Source organism: Sinocyclocheilus grahami, unplaced genomic scaffold (genome assembly GCF_001515645.1).
Source record: "Sinocyclocheilus grahami isolate Dianchi unplaced genomic scaffold, SAMN03320097.WGS_v1.1 scaffold2.1, whole genome shotgun sequence".
NCBI lineage: Eukaryota > Metazoa > Chordata > Actinopteri > Cypriniformes > Cyprinidae > Sinocyclocheilus > Sinocyclocheilus grahami.
The window spans coordinates 3114884-3138451 of NW_015505181.1; the positions used below are offsets into that span (position 1 = coordinate 3114884).

The 23568-nt window shown below is 36.9% G+C and overlaps 1 protein-coding gene across 1 annotated transcript in view; it reads right to left on the reverse strand.

Annotated features, from left to right (window-relative positions):
* Positions 1–23568, reverse strand: part of cdh4 (cadherin 4, type 1, R-cadherin (retinal)) — a 279171-nt gene that overhangs the window by 126302 nt on the left and 129301 nt on the right. The window contains exon 4 of the mRNA XM_016235967.1: positions 23052–23075. Within this exon, the coding sequence (XP_016091453.1) occupies positions 23052–23075 (24 nt within the window). The remainder of the gene's footprint in view (positions 1–23051; positions 23076–23568) is intronic.

Consider the following 23568-nt stretch of genomic DNA (forward strand, 5'->3'; position numbering starts at 1 on the left):
ACACACACACACACACACACACACAAACGTCCCTGTGAGTGTGGTGTCTCTATGGAGCAGTTAAGTCATTAGCGCACTGCTGCACACCACTAAGCACATAAGCATATGTTCTTTTAAATCCTGCCCACTCTCTCTCTTTCTCTCCATCCTTCACACCTACAGTATCCTCTCTTTCGCGTTCTCCACAGTGCTGGAGACCATCCAAATGCTAAAGCTGTTAATTAGCACACGATGCAAATCATCCTATTCATCTTAAGGCAGCATGGTGAGAGTGACGAATGAAAGTATCTTCTTGTTACTTTCTTGTTTAGACCTTTCACATGACTGGAGAGTTGACTTTACAGTCCCTCTGTAGGGTGTGCCACCATTACCAAGCTTAAAAGAGCCGCAAACAACAGCACTGTATGTGTAACAGGCTGTGCGTTTGAGAGTTAGAGATGAGTGGCTGTCACGCATCTTAGCGTTGTACTCACGTGTGCGTTTATGTAAGCGCTGAGCTGTGCTGCCTACAGTATATATGTCACAGCCCAGCGTGCTCTAGCGTTTCTGATTAATTGTATCATGTTTCCATAATAAGTGTTTCTCAAGAAATCAAGCTAATTTTGAGATCTCTTTACACCACCCCACCCTTCAGTCAGACTCTTAGCACCATTAATTTAGCCATTAGCAGCATTAATCCTATCTACCTCCATGCCAAATGTCAGCTCATTATGCGCTGTCTAAGAAAATGATTAGAGCTGACATTTTAGAGGGGCTTGTTGAGCGTAATGATAACTATGTTTCCTGTGGTCCTTCATGTTAAGTCTTTAAATGACCTCAGCAGCTTTTCTGTAAAATCAATTAACATTTTTTGAAGAATACTTACTTTTATTTTGTGATTCCAAAGGGCACAGAAGACCTGTTGTTTATTTACCGCACAGACAAAATTTGGTGTAGGAACAATTATCACTCAGAAATTACAAGTAAATTTCACAAACAATTAGAAAAAAGCAACAAGTAACTTTGAATTAAACATGACATTTTGAAGAAGGAAAAACAGAAATAATATTTTCTTGTGAAACATACTCCAATAATCTTTGTTTTATTTACAATAGGGTTGTGACGGTGAGGAAATTTTCCCACCGGTTAATCGACGTGTGACAACACCGGTAATACCCGGGGGGGTTGTTAGTTCATTTGAGTTTCCTTCTTTTCTTCACTTTCAAATGGCTTGTAAAAGTGCGGTGAACATTTTACTTTCACTTTCAAATTAGCGGCAATTGAATTGCCGCAATTTGGCGTCAAGCAATTGTTCGTTTGATTTTTCCCTCTTTTCCTCGGATTTCTTGGCTTTCAAATAACTTGAAAAAGCACCGTGCACGTTTCACTTTCACTTTCAAATTAGCGGCAATTCAGCGTTGATTCAATTCAAGCAACAACAATGTAAAAAACTTTTTTTTTGTTAACAAAACGAATAAAAATACACCATATATGCCTAATAAAATAACAAATTACTTAGGCTACACAAAATCAGCAAACACTGTGGAATCAAATAAATAAGAAACATAGAACGTTTATTAGCAAAACGAATAAGAAAGCTTGGAGGCACGGCATATACACCTTGATGTAAAATAAAATAAATAAAATACACAAAGTTTAAATAAAGTAATCAGCAAACACTGTGGAACCAAATAAATAAGAAACAAATGTTTTAAAAAAACTTCCAGTCAATAGCCTTTTCAAAATCTATAATATTGCCAAACAGGCGCCTTTGCATTTTCTTTCTAAACAATCTCCTGCCATGGTCTTGTCTTTCTCACCTCACTTTTGTCAGTCAGCTCGACTCACTCTCCTCACGTGATAAATAAAATCTGACACCTGCTCCGTGGTGCACTGTTGTTCGCGCATGGTTCGGGACGCTGCATTGAGCGTTTAGTTTTTAAAAGTGTCTGTCCTCTAACTGAACTAGGCTAAATTATTTTTGTTACTATAAAAGAATTCAAACGACGGTGGGGGGCGGTGCTGCGGTAGGCAAATGACGTAACCGGTGTTGCGGCTTAACACCGGTATAACCGCAAGCCTAATTTACAACTTCGAAAAATATTTAGTTTTTACAGTGTCGATCAATTTAAGTGGCATTTCATGATTTTTTTCAAAACGAATCAATACAACATTAAACGTAACATGCTTGCAAAATCCATATATTATATTCCATGCAAAAAGTCATATTTAAAAAAAAAAGTAAAATAGTTTGTATATGCAATTTTCAGTAAAGGACAAATTACTATATTAATAATATATAAAAATATAATACAAATGTATATATGTATATATATATATATATATATATATATATATATAGTGCTTTACATAATAATAATAATAATAATAACACATAAAAAAATTTACTTGGAATAGTATTAATGATCTTATATTGAATAATATTTTAAATATTATTTTGCATTAAAAATATTATATTTTAAATATTTTATTCATTAGAAGATCATATGTACCATTCCGAATTTATTGTTTTAACTCAAATATGGTTATTTAAAAACTGTGCACATTGCAGTTTTTGCCATCTGAAAGTGAGTGACAGAATCTGCCACAGCGATTGTGGAATGACTCTTCTGTTCTTTTGGATTTTCTTAGGCTTGAGAGAGTGAAACAGAGCCATTCATCATTGCTTCTTGAGGTAAAGACACCTGCCACACAGTTATCTTAAGAGAGAGGAGAGAGCTGGAGGGAAAGAAACAGCTCTCCATCCTCTGTATCATCTATCTACTGACTTGCTGATGTGAAGCAATTTTTGGTCTGAGTTTGTGCTTGTGTTTATGTGCATAACCTACGGGTAGCTGTCTCTCGCACAGAGTTGGTCTCATTTTACTTTCACTTTCAAATTAGCGGCAATTGAATTGCCGCAATTTGGCGTCAAGCAATTGTTCGTTTGATTTTTCCCTCTTTTCCTCGGATTTCTTGGCTTTCAAATAACTTGAAAAAGCACCGTGCACGTTTCACTTTCACTTTCAAATTAGCGGCAATTCAGCGTTGATTCAATTCAAGCAACAACAATGTAAAAAACTTTTTTTTTGTTAACAAAACGAATAAAAATACACCATATATGCCTAATAAAATAACAAATTACTTAGGCTACACAAAATCAGCAAACACTGTGGAATCAAATAAATAAGAAACATAGAACGTTTATTAGCAAAACGAATAAGAAAGCTTGGAGGCACGGCATATACACCTTGATGTAAAATAAAATAAATAAAATACACAAAGTTTAAATAAAGTAATCAGCAAACACTGTGGAACCAAATAAATAAGAAACAAATGTTTTAAAAAAACTTCCAGTCAATAGCCTTTTCAAAATCTATAATATTGCCAAACAGGCGCCTTTGCATTTTCTTTCTAAACAATCTCCTGCCATGGTCTTGTCTTTCTCACCTCACTTTTGTCAGTCAGCTCGACTCACTCTCCTCACGTGATAAATAAAATCTGACACCTGCTCCGTGGTGCACTGTTGTTCGCGCATGGTTCGGGACGCTGCATTGAGCGTTTAGTTTTTAAAAGTGTCTGTCCTCTAACTGAACTAGGCTAAATTATTTTTGTTACTATAAAAGAATTCAAACGACGGTGGGGGGCGGTGCTGCGGTAGGCAAATGACGTAACCGGTGTTGCGGCTTAACACCGGTATAACCGCAAGCCTAATTTACAACTTCGAAAAATATTTAGTTTTTACAGTGTCGATCAATTTAAGTGGCATTTCATGATTTTTTTCAAAACGAATCAATACAACATTAAACGTAACATGCTTGCAAAATCCATATATTATATTCCATGCAAAAAGTCATATTTAAAAAAAAAAGTAAAATAGTTTGTATATGCAATTTTCAGTAAAGGACAAATTACTATATTAATAATATATAAAAATATAATACAAATGTATATATGTATATATATATATATATATATATATATATATATAGTGCTTTACATAATAATAATAATAATAATAACACATAAAAAAATTTACTTGGAATAGTATTAATGATCTTATATTGAATAATATTTTAAATATTATTTTGCATTAAAAATATTATATTTTAAATATTTTATTCATTAGAAGATCATATGTACCATTCCGAATTTATTGTTTTAACTCAAATATGGTTATTTAAAAACTGTGCACATTGCAGTTTTTGCCATCTGAAAGTGAGTGACAGAATCTGCCACAGCGATTGTGGAATGACTCTTCTGTTCTTTTGGATTTTCTTAGGCTTGAGAGAGTGAAACAGAGCCATTCATCATTGCTTCTTGAGGTAAAGACACCTGCCACACAGTTATCTTAAGAGAGAGGAGAGAGCTGGAGGGAAAGAAACAGCTCTCCATCCTCTGTATCATCTATCTACTGACTTGCTGATGTGAAGCAATTTTTGGTCTGAGTTTGTGCTTGTGTTTATGTGCATAACCTACGGGTAGCTGTCTCTCGCACAGAGTTGGTCTCTTTGTCTCTGTCTGTCACTCAGACGCAATATCATTATTTAACTGTTTGGCAAGAAGGTCCTTATCATCAGTGCTGCAAACATCATGCACGAGAGATGGACTGCTTCAATCGACAATTACCCCAAAAAAGGTGCATCATAGCGATCTCACGTATGAAAGTATCTCCGATCCCCTAATGACCCTTCAGACAACCTACAAACTTTAGATTGGAACAGACAAGGACAGAACAATAGCAAAAACACTACCACTGAGCAAGTCACATAACCTCAGCTACGTTTAAAGGCCCATTCATACCATAACTACAGTATAAAAATAACTATAACGATAACTATATTACAGTCCACAACAACGGATGCCACAACAACGGATGCTAGCGTTCTGTTCATTATAATCACCTTTTAGTGCTCCGTTCTGTACACACACAGTTCATTAATTTACCTTCCAAACATAAACAAAACATGATGGTTTTAGTTAAAATCGCTGAACATAAATCTTTGGTCGATGTAATATTATTTTTTGCAAAAACAGTGGATACCAAATATGTGAGACACTAAAATGTTGCTATGGTTACCATAGAAGACAAATGTAAAAAAAAATGTGTTCTAAATTCCTTCGATTGGATGGAATCATACCCTGCATCCAAATAGATCTACTTCCATACCTGAGGAGAGTAGTACAGTCCAAATTGATGGTATTTATTAGGGATGCACAACATTATTGGAACGTTATCGGTATCTGCCAATAAAGGCTTAAAATGTAAACACTGCCATTTGAACAAATTTATGCCGATATGCCTTGCCGATAAAACGAATGACTCACATGTGCTCAGGGTGTGCTAGCGATAAGATCAAGTCAGCAGTGTGGTCGTTCTTGAAGCGAACTTTTGCCTGAATGGTGATTAGATTCACTGTTTTGGATCGCAGCATTCAATTTGAGAAAGTATGTACAGAATGACACTTCCGGTGTGCGATAGAGTAAACAGGTACTAGCACACGCAGCAGCAGCAGCAACAATAACAACAACAACAACAACCTCCCCGGGGTACTAATGCCCATCCCGTAAGACCTTTTATTTATTTAGGGGGCACTTTTGGCCTACTTGTAATAAAATGAAAAGTAAAATACACAAATAACATTAAGATACTTGTATTTTTACAGCTCTTTTGCTTTAGACCATCTATTAATGTTAAATCTACAAATAAAATGATAAGGTTTCAACTGCATCTGCTTTAATCAATCAATCAATAAATCAATCAAACAAACAGCAGAGATTGATTATAACTATTTTCAAAGCTTTCAATGAACTCATTAAAAAAATAACTTTAATAATGTTTATTAGTTCTAACAAATACGTTTTTGCTCAAACAAAATAAAAAATTATTTGTTTATAATTTCTGCGCAGAAGAGACTTGGTGTTGTTTCAAAACAAAAGGAAATATATATATCGGTATTTATAAAACAGAAGAAAGTGAAAAGTACCCATATGACCTACTACTTTTAAAACATGCATCTGTTGGACACTTTATTATCCCATAAGGCCATGGGAGATGTTTTGTGAATGGCAGTGATATATACAACATACTTTAATGGTTGCAGAGTAAGTTTCAAACCAAATGTAGTACTATACTATACTTTATGAGATTTTGGATGCAGTGGTAGTCTGAAGCTGAAGCTGGAGCCTGTGTCCATCATAGACTATGGGATTTTCTGTGAAATGTGTCAACTCAAATCTGCAGACCGGCTCTGACTTTCGACAACTAGCATCAACTCTCAACAACTAGCAAAAACTTGACAAAACTCATGTAGTGTATTTCAGTCTTAACATAGCAAACAACAAAGTATCAGAAACAGGCAGACGGAGAGACAATGGATCCTCCCGCAGGCCTGTGATCAGAACAACAGACACTTTATTAATGACCCGTCCACCCTCTTATTATTCCGAATGAATTTATCCATGCCAAAAAAACAGCGCAGGTTTTCACGCTCATTAGGCTGATCTTTTGGGTCTTTTTAAAGTACATTCATATGCCCACACACTGTGGTCAATTATACACTCAGGGCTGGATGTCCTGCTCTATTTGTGTTCATTTAACACACACGGCAGCCATATTGTCAAGCTCATTTCCACTGAATCAGCACCCTGAGGATTCATTATCTATTCTTTAACATCCTCGACATTAGGAAGATTAAGCCGAGCTCACCGCAGCCTGCAAAGGCCACCGGTGCAGCATGGGCTTCATACCCATAATGCATTTATGTGAATGGCGATTACAGTGTTTACTCAGTTCAAAGTAGGAGCAATATTCTAAGGGGAAAACCACTGAACGCCAGCCCGTTATCTGAAAATGGAGCATAATAAGAATGAATTCGAACTGCGTACACACACAAACACCCACACGCCTAAGCAGCCAGAACAAAACAGGCACGATCTGTGAACTTTTGCCCCTCTTTAAAGCATTAGCCTTGAGAAAAGAGTTGTGTTCTCCATAATGAAGAGGCAAGACTTAATTTCAGATCAACCTGCCTTTAGAAGGACGGAGAGACGCTACACTACTGTCCCTATGCAAGATCTTCCCCCACACCGCCCACATTTACTCATCTGACACAAAGTCATCTACCAGGCCCTTGGTCTAGAAAAGGCCAGAAAATGGCTATTGATTTCTGATAAACAAGTTTCCACGCTGGGAGATCAGGACCTCTCGATTTCTTCAAGGGCGAGGAGAACGGACAATAACGTGCGGCCCAATCTTCTTTTCTTCGCCTCAGCCCCTGAAGGCCAGTGTGGCCAAAAGCAAGCAGGCTGGATAATACAAGAGGGAGGGCTCTTTGTATCTCAAATGAGAATCTTTGATGATCTTGAAGAGCAACTTCAAACAGGCTGAAAGAGAAGAGAGGAGAGTCGAGGAGTACCAACCACATGTTTATCAGGTTGTAGATACACAAGGGAGGAGGGAAAGGCTTCTAAAGTAAACGAAACCAGACGGAGGAACGTGCATGTGTGCAGACGCTTGCCCTTTGAAATGAGATACAGTGGTCAAATATCATTTTAGCACATCACTTTGATGTTTGTTAATTGAGAGAGGGATATTTCATGTTACCTTAAAAAGCAAGAGTCGGAAAATGAGCTGGCAAATGAGGATCTCACAGGAGACTATAAACAGTTGTGGTGTAATCGTATGCCTCATCTATCAAAGTTCTCACAGAAACGGCCAATACACAGATAAAATAGAGCATGGCCACTCTGTCTGCTAGGAATGTGCAAAACTGCATATTTTCAAAATCAACTAGCCGATGGGTTGCCAAAAATAGAGCATATAATTAGGCTAGTTTAGGATTTACCTGCTTTACGTATGACTTGTGACTTGTTCTTTTGGTCAAAAACATCTAGACAGAGAAAGGAAAGGGGGAAAATAGAGGTCTTGAAATAACATTTTTAAAAGTGGAACAATGGCGTCTTTTCAAAAATAAATAAAATAAATATTTAAAGAAACAAGCAAACAAACACCGTAAAAATAAGGGATTAGTCCAAATAATATATTTAATTCTTTATAATTATTTTCATGTTATGGCATATATCAAAATTATATACTATTCTTTGTAAAAATAAATAAACCAACAAACAAACAAGCAAACAAACAAACAAACCTTTTAAAAAAGTCAATCCTCCTAAATGCTAATCCTCCTAGTTAAAGCATCACAATAATGTAAATACATGTACAGATATGAAAAATATGATTTTTTTTTAGATTTGCTAAAGATTACATTTATTACTGTAATTAAATTTTGAATTGAATTTATTTCTACATCTATCTACACACAGAGCTTTACAGAATAAATATTTAAAAAAATTACAATCATAAAAATTTTCATAAGTATATAAAAAATATACAAAATTTTTTAATCCATAACCAATTTGAAATGAATATACTGTGTATCCCTATGAAAAAATAAAAAAAATAAGTCTACCTGACTAGTCAGTCAACCATCGTGACTCATCCCTACAATATATATTCATAATGATTTTGGTTATCACTCTGTTAATATTTCATGTACAGTATGTTGATTATTTAAAATTAATGAGGCTTGCTAGTGGCAATTCATCCATGCCTTGCAACACCAATTGTTTCAATAAAATAATCATTACCACATGGACAGGCAAATAGAATTAAGACAGTAACAGATTACATGTTACATAAATTATGTTGAACAGCCGTAACATGATTAATTTATGGAGAGATCAACCACCCGGAAAAGAGGACAGGTTGATGGAGTGTACTAGCTGACCGACAGAACAACTTGGCTGCAGCGAGCCCCCTTTCCTCGTGCCCGCCCTTTGGCGGGTCATACACTCCTGTAGCGCCTTACCCTGGCACAACGTGGCCCCTGTGTGCCCACTGCCCCAATGCCAAGAGCCAGGGAGAGCATTCAGACATGAGTAATGATGCCACTGCAACCGAAGGAACAGCCGGAGAGGAGAGCACACGCTCACCTACATAAGAAACTGGAATACCTCATAAGAAACTGGAATGCCGGCAACTGCACTCCCTTCCTAACAGAATCTGCCAAATCAGGTTGGACTGCAGACATTTCCCATTCAGCATCAATGTCCCAAAGCTAAATCTGGAGAGGAGAGTAGCTGGAAGCAAAGAAACATGAGAGGTTAAGTCATAGGTCATAAGAGCAATGGAAAACGTGCCAAACGCGCTGTCTGGTGCACCAGGAAAGTAGACTGTGTCATCTTCTAGCTGAATGAAGCTGAGATGTTCTCCGTTTAAATCAATTACATCAACATATTGTGGCCAATACCAGTACATCTGTCGGCCAACATATTAAATGCCCACTCATGCACTGTATCTGTGTACGCAGTCTATGAATGTATGAGCACGCTTGCCAACTGAAATGATGAAGGGAGAGGGCGGTGACAGTGATGCAGATGGAACGGTGTGATGGGAGCATTTGCGTGACTGAGGAGATGAGTGTGTGAACGCGGGGAGGGGGTGATGTGAGATTTCGATCTGGGCGCAAGCAAAATCAGCATCTGTTAGACAGCCGCTGTCGACTACTGAGCCAAAGGAACCAGAAGAATAGGGCAGCATCCAGTGGACCAAATTATTGGGCTTTGTTTAGACACGTATCCAACTCAAATCCATTTCTGTAGTCTAAACAGCAAAAAAACACAATGTTTACAGCCAAAATCTGATGTTTACAAACCCGATTCATCCTATGATATCATGATGGACATAAGGAAAGGCAACATTTTCTGTTTTCCATCATCTCTTTCCACATTGGCAGCTTCTTCAGTGGTTCCATGCAAAAGTCTCCATTGTTACTCTAGCAACCCATATTGATTACACTGTCAGAACAAACTTGCAAAATTACAGTGAAAATAGTCAATTGTAAGGATAGGATTTGAAAACCAAACTGGATATGTGTCCAGTGTGAACAAAGCTGTGGAATTCTTAAATGGATAGTTCTATCATCACTTTTTTTTTTTTTTTTGGTCCATACAATGGAAGTCAACGATCGAAACTGTCCAAATAAACCAAGTCATACAGGTTTGGAACGACATGAGGGTGAGTAAAGATGACAGAATTTTTATTTTGGGGTGAAATTAAGACAAATTAAGAGTATATTTCAAGCCACTTTGAAACTGCAATTTTCCAAGCTAAAAGTTCTCATATTTTTAAAAAGTAGACAAAAATATGCAAACAATAATCATAAACCATATTCCTTTTATGTAGCTGACTACATAAAAGCTATTTATAGTTTTAAAATAATTTTACATTATTTTATTAATTATATCATTTAAACTATTTAATAAATCCAGATGGGTAACACTTTAGAATAGGGAACACATTCACTTTTAACAACGACTTTTCCCTCAATAAACTCCTAATTTGCTGCTTATTAATAGTTGATAAGGTAGTTGTTAAATTTAGGTATGGGGTTGGATTAATTTAAATGTTCAATTTCAATTTATTTATAAAGCACAACTAAACACAACAACCGTTGACCAATGTGCTGTACAAAGGTAATCATTAACATAATTAAAACAAAAACAAGGTCACAAATAAAACTCCGAAGTATGAGCCAAAGCAAATGCAAATCATGAATAATAAACCAGATTAAATAAAAATTATTTCAACCTAAATTTAAAAATGGATAGTGTAGGGGCAGTTCTGATTTCTGTAGGAAGACTATTCCAAAGTCTCGGGGCGGCTACGGCAAATGCTCGATCACCCCTAGACTTGAGTCTGGTTCTAGGAACCACTAAGAGCCTTAAATTGGCAGACCTAAGCGCTCTTGTAGGGTGGTGGTCTATCAACAAATCAGAGAGGTATGAGGGTGCTAAACCACTTAAAGACTTAAAAACCAATAAGAGCACTTTAAAATTAATCCTGTAGCGCACAGGTAACCAATGTAACGACTGAAGGACAGGGGTAATATGCTCATGCTTTCGAGCTCCCGTCAGGACTCTGGCAGCCACATTTTGAACCATCTGAAGGCGGTTTAAGGAAGATTGATTTTGAAGATTACAATAATCAAGCCTCGTGGTTATAAACGCATGGATTATTCTTTCTAAATCAGTAAAAGAAAGAAAGGACTTCATTTTTACCAGTGTTCGCAACTGATAGAAGCTTGACTTCACAACTTGGTTAACTTGCCTATCAAGCTTTAAGGCACTGTCCAACACCACACCCAGATTTTTCACGTACGTCTTTACATAAGGTGCCAGAACACCAAGATTTAGATTTGGTATACAGTATGTATCAGAAGGGGTAAACACCACAATCTCTTTTTTATTCTCATTCAGACTCATTCAGAAAATTTAGGGACATCCATGCTTTAACATCCAAGAGGCAGGCGGCCAACAGGTCTAATCCATTCTTATGTTTCAAAGAAAGATATATGTGTGTGTCATCTGCATAACAATGATAACTTATACCATACTTAAAATAAATAAATAAATAAACAAAAATAAATCAGAGGGGAAGCATATACAAGGAAAATAACATGGGAGCTAGAGTAGAGCATTGAGGGACCCCACAGGTCAAAGGTACAGAAGAAGAGTGAAATTTGCCAATATTAACTGTTCGTAAGATAAGACTGGAACCAATTTAGGGCAGAACCCCTAATGCCCAGTGCCTGTTCTAAGCGGGAAATAAGAACATTGTGGTCTACAGTGTCAAAAGCAGCGCTCAAGTCTAAAAGTACAAGTGCTACAGAATCTCCAGGGTCGGTAGCTAAAAGAATGTCATTAAACACTTTTAAAAGAGCCGTCTCAGTGGAGTGAAATTTTCTAAAGCCTGATTGGAATGCATCAAAAATGTTGTAATCGACCAAGAAACTTGGGAGTTGATGGAAAAACTACTTTCTCTATAATTTTTGCTAAAAATGGAAGATTAGAAATGGGTCTAAAATTTGATAAAATAGGAGGAATCTAAATTAGGCCTCTTAAGTCTGGGTTGTACCGAGGCATGTTTTAAATAGTCAGGAACAACTCCTAACTTGAGGCATTTATTATTATAAATGCATATAATTAACAATGTAATTTAAAAAAGAAATAGGTGTAAACTGACTAAAGACACCTGTATATTCTAAATGGCCTGCAGGATCGCTAGCACCCGAATTGATGGTATGTTTGATCTCAGATATCTTAACTATTTAAATAAAATAAAATTAGATTTTATTAAGGGTTTAAGGGATCTAGAATACAATCATGCAGAATAAGGCATTAATATGTGCTTTATAAGTACTTATAAACAGCCAATATGCTAGTAATATGCATGCTAATAAGCAACTAGTTAATAGTGAGAATAGGTCCTTAAAATAAAGTGTTACCCTTAATGGAAATCATCTAATAGTTAAAAAAAACAACTAAACTCTCCATTTATATAAAATCTAATTTTATTTTATTTAAATAGTGATAATTAGCAGTGTTCAACAAAATATTCCCATACAAAAAGATTATGTAAAATACTGTACAAAGACTTCTGATGGTTCCGAGTCTCTTTTATGAACCTGAAGTATAACTTGAATGAGTGAATAACTGAATGAATGATATCTCAGACAGCAAGAACATTCTAGAAGGATGTGTTTCAACAATGCCTAAGTTGCACAAAATGTGAGAGTGTGACAAAAATTAAATAAAGTTTATAAAGTTTTGTAATGCTACATAAAGCTACAAAAAGAAAACATCTGAGCTATAGTCTTGCTACTTAAAAATGTAGAAATGTAAAAAAGTTACAAGCAGTAGCTTTTTCTACGATAACAGCAAAACATGACAGCTTGATGTTAAATGTCATTGTAGTCCGTATCGTATGTTTACACAATGAAAGTAGGTCCGCACCGAGACGCAGAGCAGAATTTAGTACATGATTCCACTAAGCTTTAGCTTTCTTTTGACCTTTAGACAATTTGTTTAGGTGGAGAGCTTCTCTTGTTACAAAAAAGCAACAAAGCAGAAGTTTGAACCTGAAGTATGACTTGCTTCAGAAAACCTGACAGGAAAGTAAAGTGAAGAGTTTCAAGTGTGTGTGTATGACGTGCGTGCCGTCTGAGGTGTGAGAACGGCGCTAGCATTCTCAATGCATTGAGTCAGTGAAATATAATTCCGTTTATGAAAAGCTCTCTCTTTCACACCCCCTTCCTCTTTTATTTTAAGTCTAACATGCATGTGTGATACCACCTAAGCATCTAACAAACGGCTTGTTCCTATTCCATCTATCTAGAGGGAAAGGAGAAAAAGGGACAGACTGGCGGTAATGAAAATGGTTTCTCTTTTGTTCTTTGACTGAGAACAGGAGCAAAAAGGTTGTAATTTAACTGCTGGGAGTGCCATGAAGACATTGGATGTAATAATGGCTTTTGCTCTCTAATTTGTGTAGGGATTTGCCCGGACACAGTTGTTCTCCATAGGCCTTAATGCTACACTGCCTTTGAATGAGAATGAGAGCGAGAGCGAGAGCGAGTGAATGAGAGGTAGAAAACAGCAGATGGAGTGAATATATTTACCCTAGAGTCTAAATGGACTCACACAAGGCCAACGGTTACAACATGTGGACAAGCTTTTGGCAAAATTCAGTGTAAAGGTCAATAAAAGTTTGCTATCAAAACTACTGTAGATTACAGTATTAGCAAAATAGAATTTCAGGCTTTAGGTGATATGTGCATCATCAGCTGAGTTCCATAATAATGCGCCTAGTTCCAATGTTGCTTGGCAACCGCAAACAGCCAGCTCTCAGGCTAATGAACAATATCACTTGCTGGAAGAATTGTTTATTGTAATTATTATTCATAAGAAACTTTCTTGGTGTATATTTCCTGATCATTGTAATTATTCTCATTATTTTAAGTAATACATTTAATTATTATTGAATGAATCATTTTATAATATAGCTGTTGTCACCAGTTTATGCTGTCCAAATGCCTATAACTGACCTATTATCTCCCCCTTAACCATCATAAAACCACTTTAAAGGAGTCATGGATTGAGAAATTGAACTGTCCTTGATCTTCTGACAAACAAAACATCACTGTGCTATAAAAACACATACCTGTATAAAAAAACATATCTGCCTACACCGCACGATGAATCTATTTGCACTGTGTGAGTTATGATAAAAGCATTCATGAGAGTGCAGGAGTCGAGATCACTTTAGATTTTCATTACCTGACATAAAACAAACATTAGCTGAAATAAAAATAAATAAAAATATTCTATAATTATAATATTATAATTATATATTTTATAATATTATATAATTATTTCAGTTAGCTACCCAGGCAACATTTTTCAATTTCGTTTAGTTTTAGTTGAAGAACTAACAACTAAAACTTAATAAAACCTATATAGCCATATATAGACCAAAAAAAAACTATTACCTCGAAATAATAACTTAACATTATCCAGTGTATTTACAACAAAATATTAACTTAATATTAAATTATACCACAAACCACTAATCTATTAATGCTACTAAAATAACACTGAATCAGGGCTGAAAATGGCTTTTTATTTCTAAATTATGACAGTTTTTGGTAAAAAAACAACAACCATGCAAAGCAAAAACTGAAATTCATGACCCCTTTAATACAACATATTGTGGCTTACTGTTTTATTTAATTAAAAATGCATGAATATTTCCAGCGATGGACATTTATGGATGAAACTTTAAGTGTAACGGCAGGAAAATGTCTTTCACAATCTCATGAGATCGAATTCACATACATAACACTGGATGTTTGACCAATTCAAAATTAGCAAAGAAAATAGGGCAGCTTTCAACTCCAGGGAAGCTGAAATAATTCTGGTGTGTGTGTGGGTCAGGTTTTGCCTACATTGCAACCCTCTACGCACAACTTGGCAATATAATCACCATTGGCTAGTAAATTTTTTTGTTTACTCGCCAGACTGATATACTATTTTACACACACACGCGCGTTTAGCTTCTTAAATAACTGAATGTGCACTCTTAACTTCAGCCAATCAAGCGTTATATTATGATATTATGATAATTAAGCACTATTTAATGAAAGAACTAGTGATTAGAACTAAAACTTGGTAACCATGAATGAATGCATATTTGTAATTTTAACTGAACTTAGGACTGGTGGTGGTGTTTAAGATATTGTTGGTCACAGCAGGTAATAGTAATTATTATTAAAAGATACTACTACTTTAAAGCGACGGCGAGTCGTGCGCCCTCACACTAGTTTACGGTACGGCAAATACAGGTGCGCTGCGTGCTACATACTGCTCATCCATTGAGTACATGACATGATCCATTGAGCGCATCCAAATAGTACAGATCGCTTGACGGAGACCGAAACACTCAAGCGCTCAGTCAGCGTGTTTATCGAGTGAAAATCTGTGTTGAACGCCACTCACACACATACTGCCGTGTAAAATCTAAGAATTTATTAGCCAATGGCTAATGTTAGATATTATTTAGTCGCCCAGAATAAGATTTAGTCGCATATGCGAGTGATTTACTCGCAATGTAGAGAGTTGCATTGTGAGGACTAAATGTGCCCAGAAGGATAGTAAAACCTGAAATCACTGAGGGAGCGGCAACAATCCCGACGAGGAAAACGGCTTAACAATCATACTTTCTGTAAAAGTTGGGTTTAGGGGTAAAGTTAGAGGACAGAATTGATCATAGTTAAAGGAAAGTCTCTACCGTGGTAGAAAAATTTACTTGTGTGTGATCAAATTTGGCCTATTAATTGTCTTGAATAACAGTCCACATGGCAGAAAGCCATCAAGCCCAAAACTGTCAGCCTGGACCACCGCAAGAACAGGTGTTAGCTCTAAGGTAAAAACCAAAAGCTGTTCATCCATCAGTTTCGTAGTTAAATAGTGTATTTTCCTTCCCTGTTCACCTCACTGCAGGGCCTAAGAACTACACATTTATTTTAGCTCCTGAAACGGAGCCCAGTTGAACTAGCTGATAGCCGTAATGCAGTTTGCCACTGTTATTCCAGTCTGGATATGGAGCACAGGCTTACAGCAGAGCAGATGTGCAGCTCTAGCACAGCTGCGGCTCTGTGAAATGTATTTACCAGTGTGATTATTTGTATAATAAAAGACAAGTGTCGTTGTCTTAAGTCTTTTCATCATAAGAACAACATCCTAGTGTAGAGGAAGAGGAAGAACTTCCATTTCTATGAAAGCTAAATTAAAGTACAGGGTTGGATCAGAGACTATAAATCCGGGTTCCTAAGTGACAGTTCACTGGTGGAAACCCTCTATCACACCATCTGCTGCGCCTCCTGTGCTTATATATATATATATATATATATGAGATTATTTCCTTAAAGAGCTTGTGGTGCCAAAAGGACTGATGCTTTTAATTGGAACTCAAATGCAGTGCAATCAAACATAAACACACTCTCACACACATCAGTGGCGTTACATCCATATAAGCTGCGAATGCTCCGCATACCCAGGCCATTTGAGAGAATACGTTCACGGGATAATTCATATAAACATGATTATAAATTGATCCCTTGTCATTTGAAATGTAACTTAAAGCTTAAAGTGTTAGGAATAAGTACGTAGAATCATTTATTTGCAAAACGGCAGTAATTTTCTTTAAATCTACACGTTGCGGTTGCTTCCAGGCGAGCGGATTCTCCGCAGCTTTCTCGCCTCCGCTCTGTTGCTATGAGTTGTCAGGATTGATGCGCGTTCTCAGTGATTTGCTGGTATGCGGCTGATTTAATGCGTGAGGTAAGCTGTCAGCGAAGCGCTCGCCCAAGCGGAAAAAATGTGCTGTTGCTGTTAGTTCTTGATTGCCGAAAATCACATTGTGTTTGATGCAAAACCAACTCGACTAAATCAAAAGAAAAAACACTGTAACTGTATATTTTTGTTTTCTCAAGCAAAGCAAATTTATAAAATCCACTGAAAACATCTTCTAAGATTTTTGGTCATAGACAACGTATGTTGAAGATATTACGTTATTAGAAAGTACGTTATTGCCTAGTGTTAAATTTAAAAAAAAATTTTTTATTAAAAACGTGGTCTATATAAAATTTTAATAATAACAAACATCATATTGTTCCCTTTGTTTTGCGTATGCTCGTGTCGCTTACAATTAAAGTCCTTCTCTGATTTTATTATTGTTTGCAAGGTTGCAATGTTACTTTGCAATATTTTAAATATTTTGGGGTATTTTGCATGGTCTGTCGTTGGAGTAGGTGTCACCCGTGTGGGAGTTTTAACTCCTATTCACTGGGAATAAAAAAATAATTTAGCTGATGCAGAGAGACATATAGACGGGGGGAATCCCCCCCATCTCCCCACCCTCTGATTACGTATCATAACGTAACTACGTGTAAACGTTATTTGGCGGTTTTTACTTGGAAAACCAGCTATATTTTTTCTAGCATTCGAATAACTATGGATAAACCTGAAACAATAGAAGAAGGATTGGAGATTAATTTAATTTACAAATAAGGTAGGAAATGTGCATACTTTTAAATCGACACCTGCCACAGTGTTTCTTATTTGTCATCTGTGATCCCTTTTGATTCTCCTAAAAACCGATGGGGTGGGGGTGGGGGGTCTTATCACTCAGCATACCCGGTTAAAAAAGTCACCGCTCGCCACTGACACACATACTCTGGAAGCACAAGTTCTGCATTCCAGAGGTTGGCAACAGCTGATGGCAAATAATATGAGGTAATGTGTGACTCTTTACAATCGTTAAAAAGGCAGTTCCCTAAATACTTAGTGTCAAACAATTAACTGAAATAAACTCTGATACTGAAGAGCTATACTAAGAATTTTATACTTGCTGGCCGATTTACTAAGATCCCAAATAAAGAGTGCTAATTTGCTTGTGAAATCTATCGAACATATTGTGTTCGAATTGCTAAAAATAACCACTTGTGCAAGTAGGTTGGACACACAAAATTAGTTTTTTAATTTGATAAAATATTAAATAATAATAAATACTAAACTAAAATAAAATAATAAAGCCAAGTTGACCACACTATGTATTATTTATTATAGCTTTTTAAAGATGAATAAAATAAAATAAACAGCAGTATTGGCCACACTATTCATTCTCAAAGTCTCAGTTCTGTCAAAATAACAGCATAGTGCACAACACCACTCACATTAATACCTGTTGTATTAACTAGTAATAATTTGCTCACACAGTCACCTTTCAGAAATTACTTTGAGGATCGATAAATCCTGTGCTATAAATCCAGTGCCATTTAATTAATTTGCACTGACACTGGTCTTTACTGTGTAAGTTTGAAAGCATGCCACAAATTAGTTATTAATTATTACAAAAATGACGTGCTGACATCATGTTTGGTCTCGTTCTGTATCGTGTATCTTGTCAGTGTCTGCGCTTGCTTGGCCATTTGTTGTGGAGAAAATAAGGAAAGTGTGTCCAGCTGAATTAATTTAGTATTTTGGTAGACGTGTATAAAAAAGCTTAGTTTAACGCGGCAACCATTACGTTAAGGCCTCCTTGTGTGAAGACCGAAGAGTGTAAAGACCATCGACTCTACCGTGCGACTCCACCGGGCAGGGACACCGGCAAAGGAGAAGTATCGCTTTTTATTTCTCCTCTTTCCTATTACTTGTTTCACTTCTGTTTCAGTTTTTATAACCATTTCTTACTATGTGTAAGTAACTTGTTGTTTTTTAACATGTGTGTTCGGCAGTGTTATTTTTTAGGATTACTGATAAACTACTGTCATTTGATTTGTATTATTTGTAATTGTTATTTATTTAAATTTTAGTTAAATTATGTCTGAATTTATTATGTCTGTATAGGTCTTTTATTAAGTTTTTAGTTTTATTTTATTTGATTTATTTTAATACTTCAGCAAACTAAATGGAAATAAAATAATATATATATTGAATTTATAAATGTGTATGTGTGTATATATAAAAGTTTTAGCTTTTAGTTTTGGATCTGTTTTTAGTTGTTTTAATACTACAATTGATTTCTGTTGTCCTCATTTGTAAGTCGCTTTGGATAAAAGCGTCTGATAAATGACTAAATAAATAAAATGACTAAATAAATTACACATTCATTAAACCCATAAAAAAACCCAGACCCAAATCAGGTGTTTAAAATACACAATCCTCAAAAAACTACATTAAAAAGTTTAATCCAAAAAACTTTGAAACATTACACTGTTTTCCTCAAGGGAACCATTGTCTGCTCCCAACAATGCACTGTAGGTGAATTCAAGTTTTACCATCATTGTGGGTAAATTTTGTCCTTGCAGTGTAGGTAAACCTGACTCACACACACTTACACACACTAAAACTAGTCCTAATTGCAAAAGCAACACCTGTCATATCATTGCCAATCTACAACCAGGATCTCTATCCCACAATGCCAACTTAATGGTAAGGGTCTGGACACTGCTCCCACCAGAGGCAGCCAGATTGGACGTTTCACCTCACTGCATGACTACTAGAGAGCCACTCCAATGGTGAACCTATTAGCAGTACAGATATAGCTCTCCTGGGAGAGAAACAGAAGGAGAGCGAAAAAAACAATGAATGGGTGGGATTTTCCCTGGCATACTAAGTATGAACAGTATATTTCTAGTTATCTATCTTCATTTCTGTCAACTGGTTTTGGATCACACCCAGATTAACCTCAGCTATTATGTTCCTCTTATTTGCTCCTTAACACTGCATTAAAATCTAATACTCAAGACTAATGCATTTCCTACCATGGCATTTTTTTAACATTATGACAAGCTAACAGGAGGGCTCAGAATAATATGGACGGATATGCAGAATAAGAGGCTACGCCAAGTCCCCTGGGTGGCGGCATTCATTACTGTATTGTATTAAAAATACACCCGTGTTGAATAAGATATTGATCAAGCTGGGTGGACTGTGAAGCTGCCTGCAGAATTGCAATAACGGTGTAGAAATCATTCACTGCAATAATAAATAATGTTTTGATAAATTACATGCCAACAGACAAAAAACACTTCCTTTTTATTATACCCCCCCCCCCCCCCCCCCAATTACACATTACACACTTTTTAATCTTCCCCTTTTTTCCATTTTTAACCCTCAGCGACACGGGGAGCGAGGAAGACATCTGTGTTTCATTTGTCTGTGTGTGTAAACTAAAAAGCAGCATTGTGTTGTCTGTCACTAAATTTGATGTTCTAGCCGATGTGCTCTGTGATTTGGCTGTTACACAGCTGAAGCTCCTCATTCGCTGTTTTTTTCCCCGCCGTGCACCTGATGGGTTTGAACAATTTGCTCGGCTGGCAGAAAAACGCATAATCAATCGGGAGATTACAGATAAAAGCCTTTAAAACCAGCCGACCAAGGCACTTTATACTGTAACAATTACACCTCGGCCTATTCTTTCTAAATTACAGATTACACACTTTTTAATCTTCCCCTTTTTTCCATTTTTAACCCTCAGCGACACGGGGAGCGAGGAAGACATCTGTGTTTCATTTGTCTGTGTGTGTAAACTAAAAAGCAGCATTGTGTTGTCTGTCACTAAATTTGATGTTCTAGCCGATGTGCTCTGTGATTTGGCTGTTACACAGCTGAAGCTCCTCGTTCGCTGTTTTTTTCCCCGCCGTGCACCTGATGGGTTTGAACAATTTGCTCGGCTGGCAGAAAAACGCATAATCAATCGGGAGATTACAGATAAAAGGCTTTAAAACCAGCCGACCAAGGCACTTTATACTGTAACAATTACACCTAGGCCTACCTCAGGTAGCGCCAATTAAACTGCGAAAGAGTGAGGGCAGGGGTAGAGAGAATGAGAGAGAGACAAAAGAAGAGAAATGGACAGAAAGAATTTGCAGTGGAGGTGAAACATAGCAAAGTCAAGGCAAGTCATTGGGCGGCCATATTTTGCTCAATATTATAAATAAAAAACCATTAAACACACTTATATTTTTATATATTGTATTAAAATGTAAGTAATAAAAAAATGCATCATTTAACTGATAGGTGGGACTTTTAGCCACCATATCTTATCTTAGCAACACTGTCAGTGGGTTTTAAAAAATGGACCCAAACAAACCACCACAGATAAGGCATCAAAATATAAGGGAAATGGCAATGAAAGAACTCATGCAATCTGTTCTGGGGGAAAAAAAGCAGATCCAAGAAAAAAAATGTGTCGTTTTCTGCAGCTGTAAAGCTTTCTGTCATCAAAAACACAGAGTGCAGCCAGACCCACACAAAGGCCAAGGACACAGAGTTCTCCTTCATTCACACTTTCATCTTCATTCCTCCATCTCTCTTTTACACCCGCCTCCTTTATTGCTTTCATTCCTTTAGTTTAGGCCATCAACCGGTATTCATAGTGAAGAATAGATGGGGGCAGCGAGGAGAGAGACAGAGAGAATGAGAGCAACATTCAGCAAAAACACCCATATAAAGAGTTTACTTTGAGTTTTTGTGTATGCAGAGCCAGCATCTCCTATAGGTGACACAGGCACTCGGCTGAGGCCTTGACATGACGGAGCAGGGCTTGTAAGGCAGACTATAATAACTGAATATATCATGACATTTGATGCGAAAACTCTTATCAAGTAAACTACACTGAAAGAGAGCATGTGTCGACCAGACGTAAACAAGAATGATAAAGACACAAAGAGGTCAGAAACAGTGTATGGTATACAGTTATTTATTAAATTAAATTATTATTATGATATAACATTAAAAACTGAACCCAGTGCAATGTCTAGATTTTAATTATATAGTCTACATCCTTTTTATGCATAGTGTATAGTATATGTGCTATTAAACATGCACTACCTTTCTAACCAGGTCTAACCACTTTGAGTCACACTCACAATGGCTCTGGACAGGAGAAGAAAATGTGCGCGTGTTTGTGCGAACACATTTGTGTAAAGCAGCCGGAGGAGTAATGCCTGCTGTCTAAACAGTGACCGTCACCGTTACTGTTGTCAGGATGATGTCGTCAACATCTTTCTACATTGCTTCAACCATATGGCCCTTTGCTTTGTTTACACTAACACCATACAAACACAGGAAAAATGCATTCATTTTTTAAAATAAAGAAATTCTCTGGTCTGCAGAGAGTTTTTTTTACATCCTTTTCAAGCTATTCAAAATGCTTGCATTAGCCATATTATTATCCATTATGGTGCATTTGCAGAAATCTTGAAGGGCAGCACACTATTTGTACCAGCTTACTGTCTGACAAAAGAGCACTGGCAAAGAAATTAAAATGTGCTGGCCTGGAAATACAGACCCTGCTGGCCTGCACATATCCTATTTTCGGGCAAAGTGCAGAGTAAACAGAAAAAAACAGACCCAGTGCCACGTCTTGTTTCCACAAAGCATTGTGGACAAGTGTGCTTTGAGTGCAAAACATATACAGCTCAAGTTTAGGACAGGACTGCCCTTTAAGCCCAGACTCTGCAAGACTTTTTTCCCTCCTTTGTGATCTCGCTCTTGCTCTCCATCTTCGAATGGATGCAGAAATGGTCAGCACAGGTGTTATTTTCCAGCGGCCCTAGCAGCTCTGCAGGTGGACTATATGCTGGTCACACAGTCCATTATATCCAGCACATGCGTGACACTTCCTGCGCTCCATTTTGCTAAAAATGGGAGGCAATTTGAGAATATATAACAGCATAAATTCAATAGCAAAAACACACTTTAAAGATTGCCCTCACTGAGTCAAATGTACATGAAAAAAGAGACCGAACGCATGTGAACCGAACAATAGAACCGCAAGGGGTGATTGACCGAAGTGAGTCGAGAATGACTGATCGAGCATGCTGGGAAAATGTGCCAGCTCTGAAACTCAGAACAGAACCGAGGGAGCAGAGGTGAGTCTTCAGTAATCACTAACAAAGATTGGGTTCTCTGTGTCAGCCAACAGACCCGAAAGTATGCATTTCAGAAAATAAGATGTACATCTGCTGCCGCAGCGATGCTCCATTCGGATGGAGTCACGCATGCTTGCGGACCAACATTGAAAAATAATAATCACATTTGAGATCTGGCATATTCAGAGTCATGCAGAGCTGTATCCGGGAACATATTTCTCAAGTACTCACCATGGCCAGATGACAGCAGGGTATCTACAAGTGAGAGAAAACAGAGAGATGGTTAGAAAATGAGAACAACTTTTATACACAACTCAGATATTAGCAAAAAATCAACAGGATGCAGTACAACAAACTTTGACAATATGCATACATTGGGTTTAATATAACATATTAAGACACAATGAGAGCAGAGACAGGTTAGATCAGGGGTAGGCAAGTTCGGTCCTAGAGAGCCGCAGTCCTGCAGAGTTCAGCTCCAACCCTAATCAAACACACCTGAACAAGCTAATCAATGTCTTCAGGATTACTAAGGCTATAGGCAGGTGAGTTTTTTTTTCAGGGTTGGAGCTGAACTCTGCAGGACTGCGGCTCTCTATGACCGAGCTTGCCTACCCCTGGGTTAGATTAACAACAATTTTGCTACTGTAGCTGGGTATTGAGTCATTCGAATCATTCAACAGTCATATTCAAAGACTCTATTTCATTCAATTGGCTGAAATATAAGCAAGTCATTGAATTGTTAATT